Below are 23,364 nucleotides of genomic sequence, written 5' to 3' on the forward strand. Positions count from 1 at the left end.
AAGAACTTCAGAGGTTGAACAAACTGCCACTGAAGTGAAATAACTGGCCAAAGGATGCCTGATAATAAATGTAGATTTCTCTTGTTTCAATGTCACAGGGAAGACCCATGTATAATATTAACTCATTAATTTGCTTACGGTTTTCTGAGAATCATCCTCATATGAGCATCTGGCCCAATCTGAGACAGAAGAAGCATAGTGTCCTGTAGCTCCTCATCACACTCCTTTTTCTCTTCCTCGGTTGGTAAAGGGGCATCTTCACACTCATCGTCCAAAAATCGATAAAACAAGTATTTGTCTTGAAAGTGGTGTTCCTGATCCACTGAAAACAACATATCAAAAACTAAGCTCTCCTCATGAAAGTTAACCTTGTAGAATCTGTGTAGCATCATATATGTCACAGATATATTAGTTAAGAAGGGAGAGAAAGCTACAGAGAAACTGCAAGAGTATGAAACATTTATTTCTCACATATGTCCAAATTATGTAGCTTGAAGGGTACACTTTCAAATTTTTACTACAAATACTTTCTAAAAGGCTTCTATATATGTGTGTTGTGGGTGTATGTATACATACATGCGTGTGTATGCACGTGTGTGGTTTTTTTCTTATTAGATCTGGTTTTGTTCTTACTGTTTCAAACCATTTCATTTAAGCAAACAATTCACACTGGGGAAACAGTTACATCATGAATTTCTAAGAGGTGTTCTCTAGCATGAACACCTTGCCCTACATGTTTCAGACGGGGCTAAAAGGTAACAAAAGCATCTAAACTCTTTCTGATGTACCAGAAATGTACATCATCAACATACAATCCCAGGGGCAAGTTCATTGACCTGTGTCCTTGTGGAAGAACTTAATGTAAAGACTACAAAGAGAAGACTTCTGAAGAGAAGCTATGATATGGCAAAGGACAAACCCTTGGTCTTCCAAGCAAGTCAGAGTGATGTGTTGAGTTGGATATTGTGATGCAGCTTGCAACAGCTTGCCTCTGGGAGTTCAAGGGAATATTGGGCAGGAATTAAAGCTAGAACCCTCAGGGTAAGGAAGCGGTGGAAACAATCGGTCTTCTCAATGTGGAAATTTCTCCCTTGGATATGGGAAGCACAACAGAGGATAAATGGAAGTGTACTGTAATAGAGCTGCTCTTCTGAATTTAATAAAACTGTACATGCAAAGCTTCAAATACGAATATTGCTTTAGAAAGCTACCCTTTTGAGGACTGTAATATCCTGTTACCAAGTAAATCCTGCCAAATGGAAACTGAAAGTCAATGTAGGATACAGTCAGAAAACTAACATAAAATCCCAGATCTCTGCACTGGAATATTTGGAGTGCTGAATTTGGGAACCATTCCAAAACCACTGAAAATCATTCCAAAATGATGGATCTGAGCAAACACAAATGCTCGCATTCACTTCCAAATGCTGCAAATCTTTGATGAAGATCAGTTTCGTGTATGGTAATACATCTCTTGGTTTTGGCCTGAGTGCTATCCAGCTCTTGCAATATAAGCACAAGCCAGTATAATTATATATTATAATTAGAGTTATCATTATAAACTGTTCATTTACTTTTCAATATTCTCATAAGTTTAAAAGGTATATTGGTAGCAAGATTCATGTAATACTGCCTGTGTGTTGTGCTTGCACTTATGAATGAATAGGCTGCTCTGCAGCACTTCTTTTGGGCTCATGATCCCTTTATTTTTCATTAAAGAGGTCTATAGAGGCACTGATGTCACACATCACCCATGTTTTAGTCAAGATGCTGATTTTCTTTATCTTACCATGGTTAAGAACACCTTCTTCCAGCAATACTTGCCACATGCCAACAGCCTGGGTTCGTGAATGGACACAAGGACTTTGCTGCATCATCCAGTCAACTAGTTCTGTCCCCACACAGCATTGCCTGAAGGACAAATAAATAGAAGTGAAAAGGGAGCTAGCCGAGAGAGAGATCACACACAGTGTCTGCCAAGAACAGTGGTATCTTAAACTCTGTATAATCTTAGCCAAATCTCCCTACAGAAAACACAATGTCACGATCTACACATATATGCTTAAAATATCAGTGAAGGTGTTCAGTTTTGAGAGGATCACCTCAGCAGAACAAGTGTTTTGGGAAATGCAAAGTTCAGAGGATCAGAGTGAGCCTGTGCCACCTGGTACAAAACCTGTTGCATCAGTGCAACAACCTCCAACCCAGATTTCAAAGGAAACCTTCTCTGTATGTGGGATAGCAAAAGCCTCATGCTTTTCAGAATCCTGCATGAAAACAATCATCTAACACTGTAAAAGCTTTGCCAGTGAGAACAGCCTCCACAGGAAGAGTGTTATGAGAGTGTTCTTCCATTTGTAACCAAACTCCAGCCACACTGTATTTGGGGACATTGGTTTGTAGGTCTACAGAGTTTCTGAGGTTTTCTCATGCGAGGTGGTGGTCACCTTGCAGCTCCTGACTGACCCAGAGGCAGACAACAGCAAGCCTCAAGTTCTGGACAACGCCCAAAGAGGGGGAAAAAAGCCAAAAAGCCACATGGTCACTAAGTAAAATTCTTTGTCATAACACCCCCTAGCTCAGCAGAACAGAAGCAATTAAGCAATGAGATCAAAAACTTACAAATCTATAACTGATCACACACAGAACAGAGAGGAAGTTGGCTAGTCCTTCTAGACAGGCTCTTGTGGCTCCACACTTCATGCATCGCTTTCAGAGACCAAGGAAATAGATAATACCGAAATTGCTGAAATTTAGCTTAAATAATGCTCTTCCAATTAAAATCCAATTTTGATGACAAAACTTTCCCTCACCTGGATCCAATCTAAAATCTGGCATTCTATATTTAAAAAACCCAAAGACAGAACAGTAAGAGTTTTTCCCAGTTATGTATAAGATAAAACGGTGCAGTTGCTAGGACCAGCAGTGGTCTTCATTTATCATAGATGCTCTTTTGTTCTTCTAGAACAATAAGCAATGTCATATTGTGATATATTCTCAGATCAACTCACAAGCTCCAAATACCTTGCATTATTAAATACATTTTGAACTGAAATACGGAAAATCAATGCACTTATCTCAAAAGTGGATCAGCAACATATTGATTTGCTATTTAGAAAAAGTCATACTCAGAGATTTTAAACCAATTTTTATTTAAATATACTCTGGATAATGCATTAGGTATTTGATTTAAACATTGGACACTAAAAAAAATTGATTGTTTCTCAAGGCAACAGTAGATAGATCCTGACGCCTTGAAGTCAGATTCCTATTCTACAAGTGCCATTGTTATCCCACTTCAGCAAGACAGTGCTGCCACCAGCAGGAAGATAAGAAAGCCTGGCAATACACTGAAAAAAAAAAAATTAAATAGAGCAGAAAATCTACATAAGGAATGTTTCTCACCAGGTGAATTTTCGAAACTCCACACTGAGCAACACTGCTGTAGCAATCAGTACAGTAACATAACATATTAATGAACTTTCCTGTTATCTCTTACTGATATATGAAGAGAACAGAATCTACATTTTAACTTGATATTGCACAGAATATTCCAGCTAACTATGCTATTAACTTTGGAAGAGTTTTTGTATGTGAATGCTCTGTCCACAGTCATGGACTCAATTTCCAGTCAAATTACTTCAGACAAGATTTACCAGGCCCACTAAAGACTGCATAACACCCAGACTCAAACAGCATCACAGAATAATTTCAGACCTTTTGAGGCCTGCAACTATGGTAAGGCATAAATCACAAATCAGAGGATGGCAGGCATAAAAATTCAGACCTCTATACAATCAGCTCACACACCTGTAAGTCTTCAGATGGTATTTACGATCTCTTATCATGTGAGGGGCTCGGGACAGAATTGTATTCCGCAAAATCTTTCCAGCTCTGAGGATCTTTTCTGAAGGAACCTTGGTGATCATGGAGAAAAAAAAGGGACCAAGACACACAGATTTTAAACTTTCTGCAATCTCTGTACTGCCTTCTACAAAACAAAACACAAGTTTTCTTTTCCCTAAATTAAAAGTCCTTGCACAGATGCTTACTTTTGGAAAGCAACGTAGTATATTTTCAGGATTTTAAGTCTCACATACTTATCACATCTAACAGAAAGCATCACTTCAGCTGATACGCATCACACTGTTGGAAATAGGAGTTATTTCCATTTGTCTAGTGGCCTGGCTCTACAGCACACCTATGTCCTATTACCTGTGTAATGGTTTTAGTAGGACGATGTGGGATGTGAGGTTCGATAAGAGGTGTCTGAAAAATAAAATGAAATTAAATACATTTTTAAAGGTTAAGCAGTAAAATAAAATAAAGGCTAAAATAAAAAACTGAACAAAGAAGCTGTAAAAACAAAGAATGATGTGTAAGTCCAACCTCTGCCCAGGGGATGTGAGTAGAAAAAGCTCTCTGAAGACATCCTAAAGACAAACTTGGCTTTTAATGCTCAGCAAATTAAAACAGTGACATGACACATGAAGATGAATAACAAATGCATGTTATACTTTCTAAAGTACTAATGAAGTGTGCAATGGCCAAACATCACACCAGATGAGGCTACATGGGCATAGCTAGCTCTTCCGCTTGCTGCTCTCGACCTGCAGTGGGCACAACAGCATTCTTCTGCACACGGCTGCCTCCACCATTCAGTCCCCCACCACGGAAACTCTCTCGTCCTTCAGCACCTTTTTCTATTCAGCTCTCTTCTCCCTTACGGCATAGCACAAGAAACAGGAATGAAGAAAAAACTCTGCTCCCACTATCTGTCTTTTCTGAACTATCATTGGGCTTAGCTGGCAACCCTTTTATAGCCACTCTCTGAAATGCAAAAGCATGCAGGCCACTTGCAGAGACCTGGGTAAGGACTTTCACAAAGGTGCTGGTGAAGGAAAAAGAAAAGAGTAAAAGCAGGTGACTTGGTTCTGCAAAGGGAAGGGTGAAAGGGAAGACTATCAGGGCTCTACAAGAAAGAAGCAGAGAAGGAGATGAGAGAAATAGCAAAACAGGCATGTAACAAACACATGAAGGGAGAGGGGAGACAGGAAACACATGGCACAACACAGAGGAAAAAGGAAAGCAGAGGGTTAAAGGACAGTAGAAATGGAGACAAAGGAGAACAAAACCGAACTTCAGCAGCCACCTCAGAATGATGGGAAGGCATTTTGCTTCTTTGGGACTGGTAGTTAACAGCATGGACCAAATTTACTTCTAGTGTGAAACGTCAGGAGACACGACATGAGGGCTGAATTTGGCTGGCATTCTGGGCTTGCCGACAGGGCAGATCATAGCAAACACAGAGGTCTCCCACAAGGGCAAGACCTTGCACCTCGGCACATGGCAGTCACGGCTCCCTTACACCCATGCACCAAAGGCAGGACAGCCAGGTCAGAAGTACAGTGAAACACATGCCATGTACTGCTGGGTTGCTGGGTATTCGTTTTCTCAAACTGGGCATTTGTTCATTAGCTCCCACAGGATTTTAATGATGTGACAAAGTCCTTGTAGTAATCAAATCGTGCTAGGAGCTATGAATGCACGAGGAGACTATAGGTCAGCCAGGAAGGGGAAAATGAGGGAAGCACATGACAGAAATCAATAAAGATAAGATAATATTAATGGAGAGGCCTGTATATGGAAAACAATGCAAATGGGTTTTCATTTCTACTCATACCTTACAAGAAGTCTCTGAAAAGGCAAATCAATACAATTAAATTGGGATTCCTGATTTTTCTCATTAATAAGTCAACAATTTTTCAAAGACTCATTTAAGTTATAAACATTTCTGTCCCACCAGAAGGGCGGTAGAACATCCCTCAGTATTTCTTGGTTTCTGGCACTGTGTGGAGCATGCTTTAGACAGTCTACATTTGCAGTTAAAGCATGCTAAGAATAGCAAGAATCTTTTGAAAGATGCCTCTAATGCAAACAAAACCATTGAATAACAGTTTCAAACAGGTATATAAATAAACAATGAAGTCAGAGATATCACTCTGAGTATTAATAATTTTTGCTTCCATTTTCTTTTAAAAGGATTTCAAGTCCTCATCAAGTTCAATAAGACTGAAGGTAAATATATACTTAAATGGTTGGCTAAATAGGCACTGAAGTCATTATGAAAATTATTTTCAAATTCTACACTCTTAAAAGGTTATTTTTTTTAAATCAATAGAGCACAATATACTCACTCTAGCTTTCAGATTTTAATTCTAGTTAGGAATATACTTCAAAGGAGAGATAAAATGTGTAAGTCAAAAAATGTAAGAGACTTTTACAGCAATAGACTAGTGAAAATGAATGCACATTTTTGTTCTTTAGTGTTTCCATTAAGTTCCAACAAAAATGCATAAAACTAACAGGTGAAAAGGTTTAATATGGATGAAGATTTGTCAATAAATCTCCCATCCTAATCAAAACAGAATAAAAGAGACCATTTAGAAGAAATCTGATTCAACCCAAAAGTACAGAAAAAAACCAAGGTGAAAGCTAAGGCACAGCACAAGAATCTGCAGAACGCAGCAGGAAGGCTTATTCACCTACATTTGATCCTGACCAATACAGAAGGATCAGCTGTGATGACAGAAGGTAACTTGAGTGACGGTGATCATGAAATGATCCAGTGTCAGAACTTTACAGAAGGAAGTAAGAACATCAAAGTAGAAACAATGGACTAGGAAGAAAAATTTCCATAAAAACAGAATACTGATAGCTAAATTCATGAAGCAGGTCATGGCGGAGCAAGTGTAAGGTAAAAGGAGTTAAAGAGAGCTGGTAGTTACTTAAAGAAACAATACTAACCACACATACAATATATACTAGCACAGAGCTAGAAGATGTAGTAAAGACTCAACTTAGCTAAAGAAAGAGCTATTCCATGACATACAAGAAGGAAATGCACAGAAAGGAGAAAGTAGGGGGTTTACAAAAGGCAAGTATAAAAAATATACTGAATAGCAAAGGACAGAATTAGAAAAGCAAAGGTATAAAATGAGACAGATTCTACCAAGAAAAGTCAAGAAGTACAAAAAACATTCCACAAGTACATTAGTAATAAAACAAATAAAATAAAAAGTGTTGATCTACTGTTCAACAGAGGGAAATCTATTGACAGGTAATTCAAGAAGGCCAGAAGCAGATGATTTATTTTTTGTATCAGTGTTCATTAGAAAGATCAGTGGCAGAGAGATGGCTAATATTCTAAGTAGTAGAGTGACAGAAGTAAAATCTCAGCCTGAAAAAAACAAAAGAATGGATGAGAAAATATTACATAAATTAGCTATTTTCAGATTGGCTGGGTTTGTAGAATTTCATGGAGCAAACTTGGAAGAGCTTGAAGAAACTTAAAGAGGGCTGCAGCCATCTTGGAACCATTAACTGCCACCTCTGCATCATCAGCAGCCATCTCTGACAACTCTTGGGGACTAAGGAAGGCAGCAGAAGACAGAAATATGGGAAAAGGAGGAGCTGAAAAATTATAGACATGTCAGTTTAACTTGTCTTCCTAGAAAAAGTCCATTTGTAAGCACCTGGAAAAGAACAAGAAGATGAGTCACATGTGACATATTAATCAAGAACAAATCATGCCACACTGATCTAATTTGTTTCCATGACCAGGTAGTGACACTGATAGATTGGGGAAGAAACAGTAGATTTTCAAACCTTTACTTTCGTAAGACTTTGGCACTGTCTCATAAGATATTCTCTTCTGCAAAGGGCAGATTAAATTCTTACAAAATAGGTGCAAAGCCAGTTGGAAAAGTATATTTTGAAAGCAATTACCAGTGAAGGAAAGTTAAACTGGCAGTCATACCAGAGGTCAGTTCTGAGCAGCGTTCTCAAGAATATGTCACATCTGATAATATTAAATATGAACATGGGATGAAGTAGAATGTACACTGATTCTGCAGGAGACTTCAGGATGGGAGGGACTGCACACACATTGGAGAATAAGTTTACAATTTGATATAGTTTTGACATTGGTCTGAAAAATATATGATGCTGTTATGCAACACAGATAGTGCTGACTACTTTTCTGAAGCAGGCAGAGTCAGCTATATAAACACAGAGTAGGGAACAAGTGTCTTACTGCAGTTCCACAGAAAAAGAAATAAGGTTTATAATAGATATTAAACAGAACTGAGTAAGCAATGTCATACTTGTGTGAAAGCAACAAATGCTGTACTGGGATATAGTAACAGATTAGATACATAATGCAGTTCTGCTTTAGTCAGCCTAGGTAAGACCTAAGCTAAAGCACTGTGTCTCATTTGCTCACTTTACTTCAAAAGCATCTAAACCATCTGGACAGAATTTAAAGGAGAGCAACAAGAATAATCAGAAAGCACAACATAAATAATCAAAGTTGTTCAGCTAAGGAAAAGGCAAGTCTTAGCAGAAGTGTGATAAAAAAGTCTTCAGATTTAAAAGGCCTTTGAAAAGAAGAAAGAAGTGACCTAGTCCATCATGCAGAGATCAGGAAATAAAGAGTTTAAATTGCTGTAAGATTCAGGTTAGGCATCGGTGAAGCTTTTCTAACAGTGTGGACAGTGAATACTGGCACAGCTTGCCAGGGAGGTGTGGTTCCTCCACCTTCAGAGGCTTGCGAGGATACATAAGGTATCTTTCAGGAGTGACACAGCTGTAGTGAATTGTGCATGTGGCTCAGGGATGGACTAGATGCTTTCCTGAAGTACCTTTCAGTCTCACTATGTGGCACTGTGCAGTTTTCGAGGACACCCTTACATGTCTAAAATTGGTTCAACCACAAGGTGGTGCTTAAAGACATGATCAGTAATACAACGCCCAGAGCAGCAAGCCCGGACTCAGGAAAGCAAGGCAGTCACTCCTACCGAGGAACGACGTCATTGCCACCCAAAAGACATGCCCATCAAAGAGTCCCCTCAAAGTTACAGCCTTTCAAAGCTACTGCAGTGAACTCTGGCTGCACTAGTGATGAGCTGAAATGCAACAAATGGAACCACAGGGCTTGGACTGAGTTTGCTATAGAAAGGCAAGTCATGTTTCAAAGGCAGCAAAATTTAACATCAATTAGCTAATAGGAGATACAGTGTTCCAGCAACAACTTCCTGTCAGAAAAAAACTGTATTCTGTAAGGGATCATATCTTAGGATAATAGTCACAACTTGGCTGAAATCCAAGAAATGTTTTGTAAGTCTTTACAATCTTGGATCTCCCATTAAGGGATGCTTAGAAAGCACTTAGAAAAAAAGAAGTACCTCTCTATAAAACAGCAGAGAGTGAGCTGAGTGTTTAATTACCTCTTAACACATTCTGATCTCTTTGAAGAATTAATGTGACTAAAGTACATCCATGTTGCACGGAGCTGTATGACTGCAGCTACTTGATGATCACATTTTTCAGGACTTCTGAATAAGGGAAAAGTTATCATGCGAAGAGCTCAAATATGCAAGCCAATTAGAATAGTTTACAAATTATTACCCATCTCCTGGCCACAGGAGTGACAAGTGTACCTGCTTTTAGCTTTCCTTCAGCATAAGATAGAGCAACACAGCAGTACCATCTTGAGCTTTAGCTACTTCATGCCCTTTTCCAACTAGTGCACACAGTTTACTATGATCTGCTGATCCCCCCTGTAGGGGAGAAGGTGCATATGGTGTTGGAAAAAGAAAGCTACAGGTGTTGGAAAGGGGAAGCAGAAAATGGTCATGAGAACTGTGATAAAATGGCTTGCAGTGTTAACATTGACAAACTCCATATCTGTACATTTATGGATTCACATTTGCACTGTTCAAACAAAGCCCTCATAAAGCCAATCACAAAACTCCTTATTTAAACTGGGGTGCAGCATGGAAAGTAACAATTTTAGCCTCCATTCCTTTGAAGATTCAAATATTCATGCATGAGAGGAATACCACAGATTTAAATAGGACTATTCATGTGTATAATTTTATGCACACATTTAATCTTTGCAGAAATAGGCCTTAGATTTCAAACTATAGGGCAAGGTCTGCCTTTATTTCTGTGCTTCTTACATCACTGAGCAAGCCATATGCAAACAAATAAATAATATAATGAACAACAATAATAGAGACCTAACATGAGGCCTATATTTGTCAAGTTATTTGAATCTGCTAAATAAAATCCAAGAACATTTCTTATAAAAATACATTTTTCTGTTCCCCTTGTTAAATAGCTGTAAAGGGATGTTTCTTCTGAGGCTTTGCATATGAATGAATGCTTTAGATCTACAGCAGTTTGGATCTATAGAATCAAATGATGGAGCGGACCTAACTTAGTACTCTCAAAAGTTAATGAAGGAAATGTGTATTGCAAAGAACTAAGATGAAACAAAACAAAAGCCAATGAATCTTGTTTTTCCCATGACCTCAGTGTAGCTCATCTCTGAACAGACAACAAGTTTTGGTATTTATTGGAGTTAAGCATGGCATGTGAGGTTACCAGGGTGATTGATCAGATAAACCTATGCACTACTGTTGATCCCTTTATTTCCAACTGGGGCACTGAAAAGAATTGCAAGTGACGTCTGTTTTCCCACTGGCTGGCAGGGGATCCAGAAGAAACAAAGGACAAAAGTCACACAAGTCAAAAGGTGGCAGCAGCAACAGCCACATCACTAAGAGGTCTGTTTGGTTTACATCCTCAGTATTTACTGCTATTGGTGATTTAGGGCCTAATCCAAATCCCACTGAAATCACTGGGAAGTCCCTAATTGACTCAATGGGTTTTGAATCAAGCCCATAGCATTTGATTCTCCTAAGTATATTTCAGGAAGCAGAGCATCTTTAGCTCTTATGGGTTCTGGATGACTTCTGATGACTGCCATGTATGACTGACATGCTTGAATATCCTTGTATACATCTCTTGAAAGGCTATCAGTGCCCTACCTGGTTCACATGGGAGGAAATAAAACATACAAAAAAACCATTCCCACAAAATTGGTGCAAGTATAGCCAGTCAGTAAGATACAGCTGACAATTAGCAAAAGTCCCCACAGCCCTCCCACATAACACATCCTCCTTCTGTTCTTATCATTCTTTCTCAAATCTATATATCCTTTTCCAAAAAGCTGCCTTTTTTTTGTAATATGTCATCTGTCTGAGCTACTTCAGACCAAAGGCATAGATAAGAATTCCAAAGAATTCCAAAGATGAGGAGCCTTTGTAGAGATGACTCTTTTTCCAATACAAACCAGTATTTCCAGTGCTACAGAATAACTATATAGCAGGGATAAAGCTAAGCATACAGTATCAGAGCTGTGGGAGTGCACTTCCAGGTGGAAAGCAGTCTTGGACAGAGTATCCTAAAGTCACTCCATTGGTCCTATTTCCATCTGCAGAGAAAGAGTGTGTCTATGCAGACTGTACCAACCTCTGCTAGGATGCTGCAGGTAAAACAATACACTTAGTGAATGCAGCTTGCTGAAAAACATCAGAGAAGCAGCTGGCCAAAGATCCTGTCATAAAAAGGTCCTTTGAAAAGCATTTTTGTCAAAATTTGAAGGAAAATGTTACCAATATTGTAGGAATTTCTGTGTTCTGTTAGCCTATGCTGGATTTCTGGAATAGCCCTATATAGAACATGCTGATACACTGACCAACTCTTGTCATCAGACCTATGTCATGACATCTAACCAACACCCCCATGGTGCACAATCTGTAAGAAACCTTGGCACACACTCCCTGCCACAGGGACTTCTGATGGTTAGGACACGTTACCAGGACTGAGCTCTGTCCAACCCAGACCACAGTCATATCTGCAAGGAGACCTCACCACGCTCCTCCAGAAGACAAAAGAAGTGGAAATAGAAATGCAGTCATCACTACCATGCTGGAAACATTTCAGTCACCTCTTCACTATCTCCCCTTAAATGTATGTAGCAGCTGAGAGAACCAACCTGTGCTCCCTAGCACTCTCCAGAAGACAGTACTGGCAGCCAAAGAGCAAAGTGCCTGCTCATATCTCCTAACCTGAAAAGTGCAAAACTGACAATGACTGACCTCATGCCAGGTCTATAGGTGACTTAGCAACACTTCGCAATTAACAAAGAAGAAATTACCCAGAAAGAGCACTTGTTTCTGCTTTTCATCTATGTTTGCCAAACAATGCATGTATTAAAAGGACCTGTAGCCAGTCTAGATAGCCTAAAATTGTATTACCAAAGCATCTTCAAACCACCCATGCTCACAGAAGACAACCATATAGTTTCTTAAGAAATAGCCATAGACAGCAAAAGTGGGAAGCAGGGCAAGGTATGAACAGAAGAACACACAGTCATAAAGATGTTTGCAAAATTAGGGAATTTCCACAGAAACAGGAATTAATCACATTTTGAAAATCTTGAGTTTCATAACACTACAGCATAAATACTCATATATTTAACTAACTACAAACTAACTAAACCAAGCAAAATAGACCAGTAGAAATTGTCAGGACCAGGGGTTAAGACAGTTCAGTTTTATTCTTCTTTTCTGACTGCATGACCTGGCGCAAATCATGTAATCACACTGTGTTTCATTGTCCCCTTTTTGGAGAGAGAAATACTAATTTCTACCTTTGAAAATGCTTTGAATACTGTCAGCAAATGGGCTACTATCAAAATATTCAGAGTAATGATGACTGTTTAAAAATCTATATTCTTTAAATGTAATACAATGTGAAGACTAAGCTGTATTTTAAAATACATTCTAAAATTGCTTTTCTTTAGTAATCTACATGTATTAATAACATAAATAGGAAAATGTGTCCCTTTAAATTGTCAAATACAATCAGTGTGGCAAATTTATTTTAGAAAGTTAAATTGAAATTGCATTATTAACACTTTTACAATGTTTTTTTGACAAACCGTAAATGTCCATCTTTTTAACACAAAATGATTCAGCCATTACCAAAAATGATACTTCACTGTGAATGTCAAAGGGAAAAAGAATATTGAAACAGACTATGACCAGTGCACAAAAACCCCCAGAACATGGCTAATGATGTCTTATTTTCCTGTCATTTTTCTAATTCCCTGCTACAATGAAACAGCCGCTATAACTACACTGCATGCATTGAATAAAATGTCAGAAAATGCTAACTCTGCTGTGAGCATTCCCAATATTCTGATAGAGGTGTGACTACAGTTGTCACAAGGAATCTCAAGCCAGCGTTGTCATGGGTTCCTCTGCTGCTGCATTTTTTTAACCTACAGAAGAATAAAGCATTTTTTCATTGTCTCTCATGAGAATTACTGGTTTCTTAGTATCCATGGCTTTAATAGTATGTTTACCTGAAATTATTTACTTCTTGAGAAACAAACTATAACAATGAAGATGAAAAAGTACGACAAATATTAGGCAGCAAGGTTACTGTTTTTTAAGACCTGGCTTTCACCCATGCTATAGGTACACAGCACCTATTCAAAAGGCAAACTGAAGGGAAGTTAAAGATTAATGAGCTTCCAGAGGATTTATTTCACTTGTTTCCAGGTATCTTTATAACTTCTGCACACACCTCCCACCTTCAAGTCTCCCAGGAGGCATGCCTCTAGACAAACAGCACTGGATGGGCTCTCCTATGCTTCAGTTACACCCAGATGCCAGAGCTGCCCTCTGAGGACTAGGTGGTCATTTTAGATGAAGTGGTTTCATGCAAAAAATAAGGGTGCCAAAAACTGGATGGAGTGTGAATTAGGGGGTGAAATTGTGAACCTATTAAAATCAGTGGTAAAACTCTTGACTTTAGTGTAGTCAAAATGCTACCCAAGTGAGGCAAGAGCACCACTGTCTCCTGGGTGATAGTGGTTCATGTATTGTGTGACCCCAGCTAGTCATTCCACCTCTGAGTGTTTCAACTTCTCCACCTGTAAAATGGGGACAACAGAATCTACTCACATCTCTGACAAGTGACGAGAATGAGCAACTGAAAACACTGCTGAATGCTGCAGCTGAAATCCTGGAAGTCTAGTGTCTACAAATTCATTCTGAGCATTTTATAACGATTTTTAACACAGAAAGGAAAAGTCATCAAAGTGAGACAGGGCTAGAGGGCATTGAAGGTTACCTCCCGAATTCCCTGGGGAGGTCAGCAAGAAGGTAAACCTTCTGGCAAGCGGGGAAGAGAAGTTAATTTAAACCCATTTTGTGTCTCTTCTGGTGATGCCACGTTCCTTCTCCAAGTTCAGGACAGTGCATTGTGTGAATGTACATGAAATGAAGAAACACTGAAGGAGTGCAGCACATCTGCCTCAGATTCCAGCTGCCCTATGTGATCCTTCATTCTTCTTTCTGTCATCCTTTTCAGAAATAAATTTTTGCTAAAAATGAAACTGAGAAGGAATAATCTAACAATAACCAGTGCAACACCTTCTGTTATCCTACTTCACAGAAGATTTTTAATGATCTATGTCGATGTTTTCCATCTACATAGAATATATTTCCTAAAGAAGGTAAATGGTTCTTTCTGTAGTATATGAAAGTAAACAGAGGAAAGAAATCCCACACTGACGACTAGACCAGAACACATTTTTAAAAAAGCACAAACATTCTTCTTTCAGCCAAGTATTTCTTTACTTCAACAGCTTTAAGTCTTCTGTCATAAATATAAAAACCATTCAAGCACTTCTGTTTAATTTACATATTTGTGCGTCAGTGGAAAAGACAAGCATTCTGCTCTTGGAAAATATCCACAAAACAACCTTCTTATCTTCCTTAAAACTTCTATTTCCCATGATGTCTACAAAAAGCTTGTCAAAGTGGAGTGTGCTGACGTGCTGAACTTGCTACCTATCCTGTCTCACCCAGGTCTCTCAAGCTGTGCAGTTTATCTGCTGGGTAGTTTTCAAAATTGGATTGTAGCCATATTAGGGTAGCGCCCTTCTTCCTAATGCTTCTGATGCAAGATACAGCTCCTGTCCCTGACTGGGACGCGTTAGCACTGCCACAGCTCTGCTAACCACAACAAACTTTCATGACCAGACAGATCTAACCAAAACAGAAGGGACCTGGTCACAAGGGACAACATGCATCTTCTGAGGACAATCCATTAACATCATTACCTCCCCCTGCTATGAGGGCACATCATCATCTGATTCAGTAATGGGCAAAGTCCAACAGCATAAATTCAGGGGGGAAATACTGGCTATAAAGGGTAAGGGCTTTTCTTTTTTCCTTTACAGTAAAATCCAATTGTGGTCTCACACATTTAACTAGCATGAAATGAAACTCGTAACTGCTGTATTAGTTAATCAGTTAATTCAGTGTTCTTCATATACTTTAGTGGCAGTAATTGTATTGATTAAAAACATACAAAGGCATTTGGAATCAAATTATTAGATCTGAACAACATGGATTAATATGCCCCATTTTTCACATTAATTCCATAATGCAATGGGAATAATCAGTAAATGAAATACAAACATTGAGTTAATGTGCATCTGTATGACCAGTAGGTATTCCCCAAGAAAACAGTAAAAGAATAATGCTATTAATTCCTGCCAATCTGAACAAAATATAGTTAGCATTGGAAAGTAGTAAATATTTCATATTTGTAAATTTGCTCCTCCCTCCTCCTAACTTCCTACAGAGCTTGCAGCTGCCTAACTTGCTACTATTTAAACTAGGCCTGTTCACATTTGTTCTTATTGTTTTGAATTTCAGCTCATCTTGCCTGACAACTAGTGTGGGACAGACATTTCTAAACATACTCTGAGCTGCTTCTGTTGCTAAATGAATCTTTATTGCAACTTGAGAAAAAATTGGCTCCACAAATGCACACAGAAAACTGCAATAATTAACCCAAGACTGATACAGAGAGGTGAAATTACTCTACCTGACATTTTCCCTAGCTAACCACATCTCTTTACATCCCAATTCACCATAGTATGTTTCTGAAAGAGATGACCTCTTTTTACCTCTCTCAGTATGTAGCCCAAGCTGTGTAAATTCTGTGATGTCTGGCTTTTAGGGATATCACAGAACCAGCCCTGCCCTTGTGAAATGGAGAGGGACCTATTGTATGTATTTTGTAATTTATCCCCCTTCTCCTATTTCTCTTTAATGTTGGCATTAATTTTCACATCATTGCTAAAAATATTGCTTCGTCCAGCTGATATTCTGTCCCTGCCATCTGTCAACCACTCACCTCCTTTTTAAACATAATCTCAAAATCTCCTTTGGCTTAACTGACTCTTCAGTGACTCTTTGTGGGCTGTATAAAGGATAAGGACTGTTGCACTATGTTAAGCAAATCACAGTGTGAAAATGTTTGCTGTTCCAGAGAAGTTTAATTACTGTAATCCAAACCACCTTGCCTGGAAATACTGAATGTACATAGAGTATTCCCAGCTAACTTGTGTTTTAAAAAAATAATTTCTGCAATAATGTAAGAATCTTCAGCTTCTCCATGACAGTTGGTCTAGGAGACTGTCTTGGGAAAAGGAAGACGCATCCTCCCCAGAGGAATTTCTGGTACAGTGAAGTCCAATATTATTGCAGATTGTCCTGTGTCTGTACTGCCACAAGGTCACACAGCACATTCCAGGCAGCAATCCAGGTTCTATACCCCAAACTTCATAGCAGAAAAGCCAGACAAAACACAAAAGACAGCATTTCAAGAACACTGAGTGTAACACTGAAGAAACCAAACAGACCAAGTAGCATTCAGGAGCTCTAGCAAAGCAACTTCCTGGTTTTCTTCTCCCTCCTCCTTCCCCAGTTTGGACCAGTATACCAGGAAGACAAGAGAGCCATTCTATTACACAGGCCCAGGACTGCTGTAGAGCAGTGGCTATACATTTACAGTATAAGGAATGCCAGAAACCTTACTGTTACAGTTTTGGTGACACAGGTTTTTCCAACATTGCCCTGGAATCTGCAGCAGCTAACACTGACACTCAGCAGTGTGTGAACTGAATTGGGGGAAACAAAAGAGGAGGGGGGGTTAGGCTCCATTATCCTGTGGACCCCTATAGTTTTGCCAGTCAAGAGGAGGAACCTTGTGCAGCTAATGACAACAGGCTTTTCTTAGGTTTGTTTCACAGACTCATTTGGAATAGCTGCCAGAACCCAGCAGCCTGCAGACCACAAGCTGAAAATCCCTAATCTAGACTGGCTCTGAGCACAATTAAGACAACTCAAGAGGAGGGAGAGAGAGGGGAACAAATATTTGCCTGAATCTGTATGTGTATTACAGCAATAACAGGAATACATTATACAAATCTGTATTTAAACACAGGAGACTGAAATCACACAGATGCATTTGAGATTTAGCAATGAATTGCAATAGAGCTGCAAGCTGACCTGACAAAATGATCCCCTGCCAGTTGTCCCTCTGCTTCCCCTGAAGCTGACATGGGCTGGCAGAAATGCCACGTTTGGGGCAGGAGAGAGTCTCAGTCTGGTTGTGCAGAGGCTAGACATTCAAGGCTGAAGACAGTTCACAGCAGCCTCAAACAGGACCACTGTGGTCCATCCCCTCCTTGAACCCCACACCCAGGCTCTGCCCTGTTGCTTGTGCTGGCCCTGGCCAGGAAGCTAATTTTCATCCAAAACATCAGAAAATTAAGCTCAGATGAAAGGTTTATGTGTTTCTGACAGTTCTGCTCCCTTACCACCAGGCAAGCAGGACTGCCAGTGTGATGCAGGAGAGGGCACATGTAGCTGGATGTAGGGAGAAGGAATGTCAGGGGGGGGACACAGGGGAGGACAGGTGCCCTACAGTCCCAGTGAAGGTCACTGGAAGCTGCTGTGAAGGGCAGCCACAGCCCTGCAGTTCTCCCTGGGGCCAAATGTGCTCTGCTCTGGGAGCTGATGCTCCCACCATCTTCCTGTTGCACAGCCACCCTCTCCTGCCTCTGCTTCTGCTGTCACTGCTGGCCCTCATGTGGCTTTAAGGTGTGCTGGGACAGAAAATGGGTTTGGGTGAAAAGTAACCATCTGAGCCATTGTGCAAAAGGCTACAAGGAAAGAGTGGCATGAAAGAAGATGTTTCTTTAGCTTCCTCAGATTCATGCATTTAAAGTCAGTGACTTTAAAGAGTGAGGATGGACAAAGCAACACTGGGAGATTTACAAAGACTTAATCATAATTCTCCCTTGTTAAGCTACTGGCTCTTTCTCCATCCAGTTCATAGTTAAGGTTATTATACACATGGTTTATATAATTTAATTTCCTAAGATGAAAACAAGTGTGGCTGAGTAATCCTGATTAGAAGCAGTGTAATAACTGATATTGGAAGTAAGCTTGGGTTTTTTTTCTTTTTCATTTTTATTTTGGAACCTAAACTATGTATTCTTTTCATTTCTCTACTAGTCAACTCAGCTATGTGTATTTGTATTTCCTCACTAACTGCCATCTTTAATTTTAAGACAGCTGCATCACTGATTATAAAGCACACAAAGATCAAACAGGTTCACAATCTTGTGCCAATCTTTCTTCCAGAAGCAAATTTACAAAAAGAATAAATAATGAAAAGTCATAAATCATAAATCTTTAAATACCTGAACAGCACTTGCTCCTTAACCATCACTGGAGATAATAGTCCTAATTACATTTTCGGCTCTGTCACAGATAGCTGACATTTTTACCTCAGCAATTCTAACTCGAAAAGGCTCTAAATGAGCACCACAAACCGAACACTTGTTTTAGTGGTGGTGCTCTTTGCATGGAGCCAGCACAACAGGCTCCTGGTTCTTGACTAGGTAACACAAAAAGAACAACAAAATCACTGGACAGCTTTTCCCCACTATTTATTAACCTCTCAAATTTTTGTCATCTGCACATAGACAAAAAAAGATGCTGCTAAATGATCAGATAGGACACACTGATTACTTCTTACTGACTCAGAACTATAAATGACTTTGTGGAATACCAATTTCCAGCATGCATTGTAGGACAGACAGTCAAAATGTTCTGCGAGAGATGACATGAATGACTAGAAGGAATCTGATTTTAAGATCCCTGAATCAATTTTTCTGCCAAACTTGAGAAAATAATTACAAGATTCAAAAAAATTCATTCTGCTGTTTCAAATATAAGTGCCAAATGTGTTACTTGTATACGCTTGACTTGTCTGAAGACAAGAACCTTGAAAAGGACTATCTTTTTTTCTCAGTATAATTACCCCTCTTTCTGCCTTTCAACTGCAAGAGATAAATGGAGCATATGTGCATGTTTTTTATGGGTTGGGACAGAATCACACAGAAGACACAGCCAAGGAGCAAGAGTCATCAAATGTGACTCCACAGTATATATTATCAGACTACCCTTGCCAGCACTGGTATGTAAGGCAATATGCTGTTTCCCCAGACAACTGGAACTGAGAGTGATGGTCCTATTGAAAGAAGGTCCCACACCTACTTCACAATATTAAGTATTTTACAAATTCTAGCGTTTTCTAGGAATTTCTATTATCTTTCCATTATCTATTTTATTTATCTAAATTATGATAGCAACACTCATTCAGCTAGGCAAGTGGAGTCAGAACGGGAAAACGTCTCTTCAGCAAAATTGCCTTTCCCGTGCTACTCCAAGCACCTCCATAACCCTTTTGTGGGAAGAAGGTTAGTCAGGGAAGAGGTGAGTACTTGCTTACTCTGCTACTCTGAAGAAGGTCAACAGTGTGAGTTAGATCCCCTCCAAATTACAAGATTAACAAAGAAATATATATCACTTAGTTTTTCATTTGTCTATTGATTTCTGAACTTCTTCCTCCCACTCCCAGTGTCTCTTAGGATTATCACACCAAAGACTGATCACAATAAGCTCCTGTAACAAAACTCATTTGAAATGTATGAACACGTATGAATCCCATGCCTTACAAAGTTCTGAGTAAACAAACATCTTTCTGTCTGACAGTCACTCCATCTTTTCCGTGACTCCAAGCTCTTTGTAGCAGAGGCCTCATCCCTCCTTTGCATCACAGCACCCAGCACAAACAAGAATTACAAGGTTTTGGGATACACATAAATTGCAATAAAGGCTGACATAAAAATTAAAACAAAGCAAGAGAAGTGGAGAGCACCAAAATAACAACAACAACAACTGCTTGAGGGGACTCTTCATTTAGACAAATACTGTGGAGATCACACATATTAATACTCAGATGTAAAAGTCATGGAACTAAAAACTCATATAGTTTAGCTCTAACATTCACTTGAGTATATGGATTGTTCTGCTGGTAACAAAGGAGGTCTCTCTCTCTCCCCTGTACCTCTCATTCTTCGTCTTTCCACTTGTCCCTCATGATAAAACCCACACTACCTTGATTTGGATCTTGCAGGTAGTTTCACAATGACTCAGAAATTCATTGCAGCACTTAAAGAATGGTACAGATGCAGACACATTTTTCCAAGCTCGGTTTTCCATTCCTGAGCAAAGGGCAGTGGTTGCTTCTGGAACATTTTGCAGTTGTGACAGGAATGGGAGGCTCTGTCTTCAGATGCTGACAATTCAACCGTGCTGTGCTATTGGACACTATTCACTATTTTTCCCATTATTCATCTTCTCCCAAGATAAATGTGGGAATTTGTTTATATTTTAAAACTGAAATACACCTACATATATTTAATCCTCTGTTGTTATTGCTCTTAGAAAATGTAGGTTGCAAAATTCTGCCCTTTTCTGCAAAAAGCTTAATTCATCTACCAAGAGAAGTCTTGCCTTGATCTCTTACCAATCTCACTATCATTGTAGACAGCTCTATTTATCCTTAGAGCTGTCCTTAAGAATCACCACAATGAAAACTCCTCATTGTAGAAAGAAGGGACCATATTTTTTCTTCCAAATTCATGGAAGGGCTTCAAGGACCAGGGATCCTTGAACTCGATCAAGTACACACTGAAGAGAAATTAAGTTAATTTGACATGTACACTGGTAAATACACAGCAACCCGGACCAAGGATTCTGTTCTTTTTCTCCACAATGCTGCTCATTCCTGTATAGCAATAGATCAAATGAGAATCACTAATCACATCTGCAGGTTTCATATTGGGGCTACTCTGGCTAGTTCTGTATTGGTCAGATTGGAGCTCAATTATATGATTAGATATGGCAGAAGAAACTGTTTCCAGTAGAAACTGCCATTAGGGTCTCCAGAATTCAGGATACACAATGAAATCATGGGTCACAGATATTTCATAGATTATCAGATAGCTGAATTGGGTAACAGAAGATGGGGTGGTGCAAGCTTTTCTTTGAGGCATCACTATTCACACTGGCATTTGGAAGGAAAGCCTACAGCTGTGTATCATCTCTATATGGCTGGAACTGGAGACAGTGATGTACCAAAACCTTCCCTGACAGTTCTGCAACAATTTAGTTTATGCAAAGCCTACTCATGTAAGCCAGCAGACCTACTAACAATTTTGTTTACATTAAAGAGCTCTGATGACATAGAAAGACCTTCACATTTTTCATTATGAAGTTCATTACTAACGTATGAAAAATGTATTTTTCACAGACTCCTACTCATCTCATGCTCCTGTCTTTGTTATCTCTCCTGCCATATGCTATCACCATGTGACTCATTGCCAGGGACTATATGCACAGCCTCTGCACTCGCCAAACTGTTACAGGCTGTGATAATGATTGAACCCTGAGCACTTCCACTTAGAGCAAAATGAAGAACTTGAACAGACCTCTAAGCAAATTACTTTCATATATGTGAAATTGGTGCCAAAATATCAGAGCAGCCCCTAAAAGTAATTGGTACGGTTAGGACTGCATGAAGACATTATTTAGAAATATTTGCACATAGTGCTTTTATACAACCACTTTAAAAACAGAAAATTAAAGGCAATTATTTTTTTAACCCTATGCTAACATTGTATAGGAGAGCTGACTCTGACACACAGCCCAAGAGAGGATAGGAATTAATGCACACATATCACTAGACAGTTGTATAAACCATCCACATAGAAAATCAGTTCTGTTATAACACGTTGGAGAGGTTACCACTTCCAGACAAACACCTTGTCGTTGTACCTTGCTAGAACACTGCCTGCTTTCCTGTTCTCTCTCTCTCTTTATTCTTTCTTGTAGGCTCACAATTTCATGAGTATGTGAAACATTTCCCTTACCATTCTGCTAATGCTCTATCAAATTCCACATTTCACAATCTACTGAATACGTTAAAAGATAAGCTTTCTTCTTAGTCATCTGGGAAAAGTAAATTGAAATATAGGGAAATCAGAAGTCAAATTATTGTGTTTATTGCTAGAGTAGGTAATATGGTGAATGAACATGATTATTACTTGTGTGGGCTTTTCAAGGCTGGTTCTAGTGAATTGTAATGTCATCTTTACAAACAGTATACTTTCAAATGCCCAGAGCTATACTTAAGTGCTTGAAAATTGAAATAAGTGAATATTCATTTGCCTGGCAATGTTGAAAATTGCAATACTTTGTGGATTAACACTTAGATTATGTCCTTCTCTGTCAACTGAAAGATCTTTTCAATATAATTTTATTAAATGCATTTAGAGTTGATAAAATAGCAAATCATGTTTTCACAATCATTCCGACTATTTAAATGCATAAAAATCAGCATGGCACCTAAGCCTTATTGAAAATTCAGTAAAGAAAAGGAATCTACATTTTATCGCATGAAGAAGACGGATGAAAGGAGATTTTCAGAGGAGTATTTCAGCACATCCTATAGGAGCTTTGCTATAAAAAATACCTTCAAATAAATCACTTCCAATAAACTTCCAGTCTAGAGGATGTGGAGTCATTACATGAAAAACATAAAGGGGATGTCTCAGCCTGTAAGCTTCACAAACTTTATCGGTGTGTTTTTCAAATATTACTTCATGCACTAGGGGGAGCTCCTGCAACTCTTTATCACAATAGAAACCTGAAGTCAATATGGGGAACGTAATGGAAATAAAGCATGAGAGAGGTTTCAGAAAAAAAACATATTCTTCACCCAATAGCAAGAATGACTGTATGAAGTTGGACAACTTAATCTGCTTATATCTTCTGTGTTCAGTATGGTTTCCTCAGTATAAAGGACATGAAGCAGCACTTTCCCCCCTTCAGGATGCATGCTTTCAATGAAGGTGGCACAAATTTATGTAGGTTTCAAACAGTTATAGAGATTAAGTTATACAAAAAGAAAGCTAGCATGGCTTTTGAGGTGAGAAGTTGTTTTAATTGAGTGTGTCACAGGAAAAATATATGTGAGCAGGTAATCAAAGTCTGTACCATAATAAACATGAAGAATTGAAGTCCGTACCATAACAAACATGGATAAGAGGACTTCATTAACACTGCTCAGTCAGCCTCCATTCTTGAAATTCTCTGCTTCTGAGCACTTAGTTTTTCAGCCTTCCTTTCAAGCATAATTTTTTTTGTGTGGTTTCTTCAGGATGTGGAG

General features: G+C 39.0%; 1 protein-coding gene across 7 annotated transcripts in view; it reads right to left on the reverse strand.

Annotated features, from left to right (window-relative positions):
- RAPGEF4 (Rap guanine nucleotide exchange factor 4) overlaps positions 1 to 23,364 on the reverse strand; it is a 161,279-nt gene that overhangs the window by 52,141 nt on the left and 85,774 nt on the right. For 5 of the 7 annotated variants that reach the window (XM_052792497.1, XM_052792496.1, XM_052792499.1 and 2 more), the window contains 4 exons: positions 4,216 to 4,269; positions 3,811 to 3,917; positions 1,790 to 1,911; positions 139 to 322 (listed from right to left, as the gene is read on the reverse strand). In XM_052792497.1, the coding sequence (XP_052648457.1) occupies positions 139 to 322; positions 1,790 to 1,911; positions 3,811 to 3,917; positions 4,216 to 4,269 (467 nt within the window). The remainder of the gene's footprint in view (positions 1 to 138; positions 323 to 1,789; positions 1,912 to 3,810; positions 3,918 to 4,215; positions 4,270 to 23,364) is intronic. The other 2 variants (XM_052792498.1, XM_052792503.1) reach the window with 1 other exon arrangement.

Source organism: Harpia harpyja, chromosome 7, assembly GCF_026419915.1.
Source record: "Harpia harpyja isolate bHarHar1 chromosome 7, bHarHar1 primary haplotype, whole genome shotgun sequence".
NCBI classification, from domain to species: Eukaryota; Metazoa; Chordata; class Aves; order Accipitriformes; family Accipitridae; genus Harpia; species Harpia harpyja.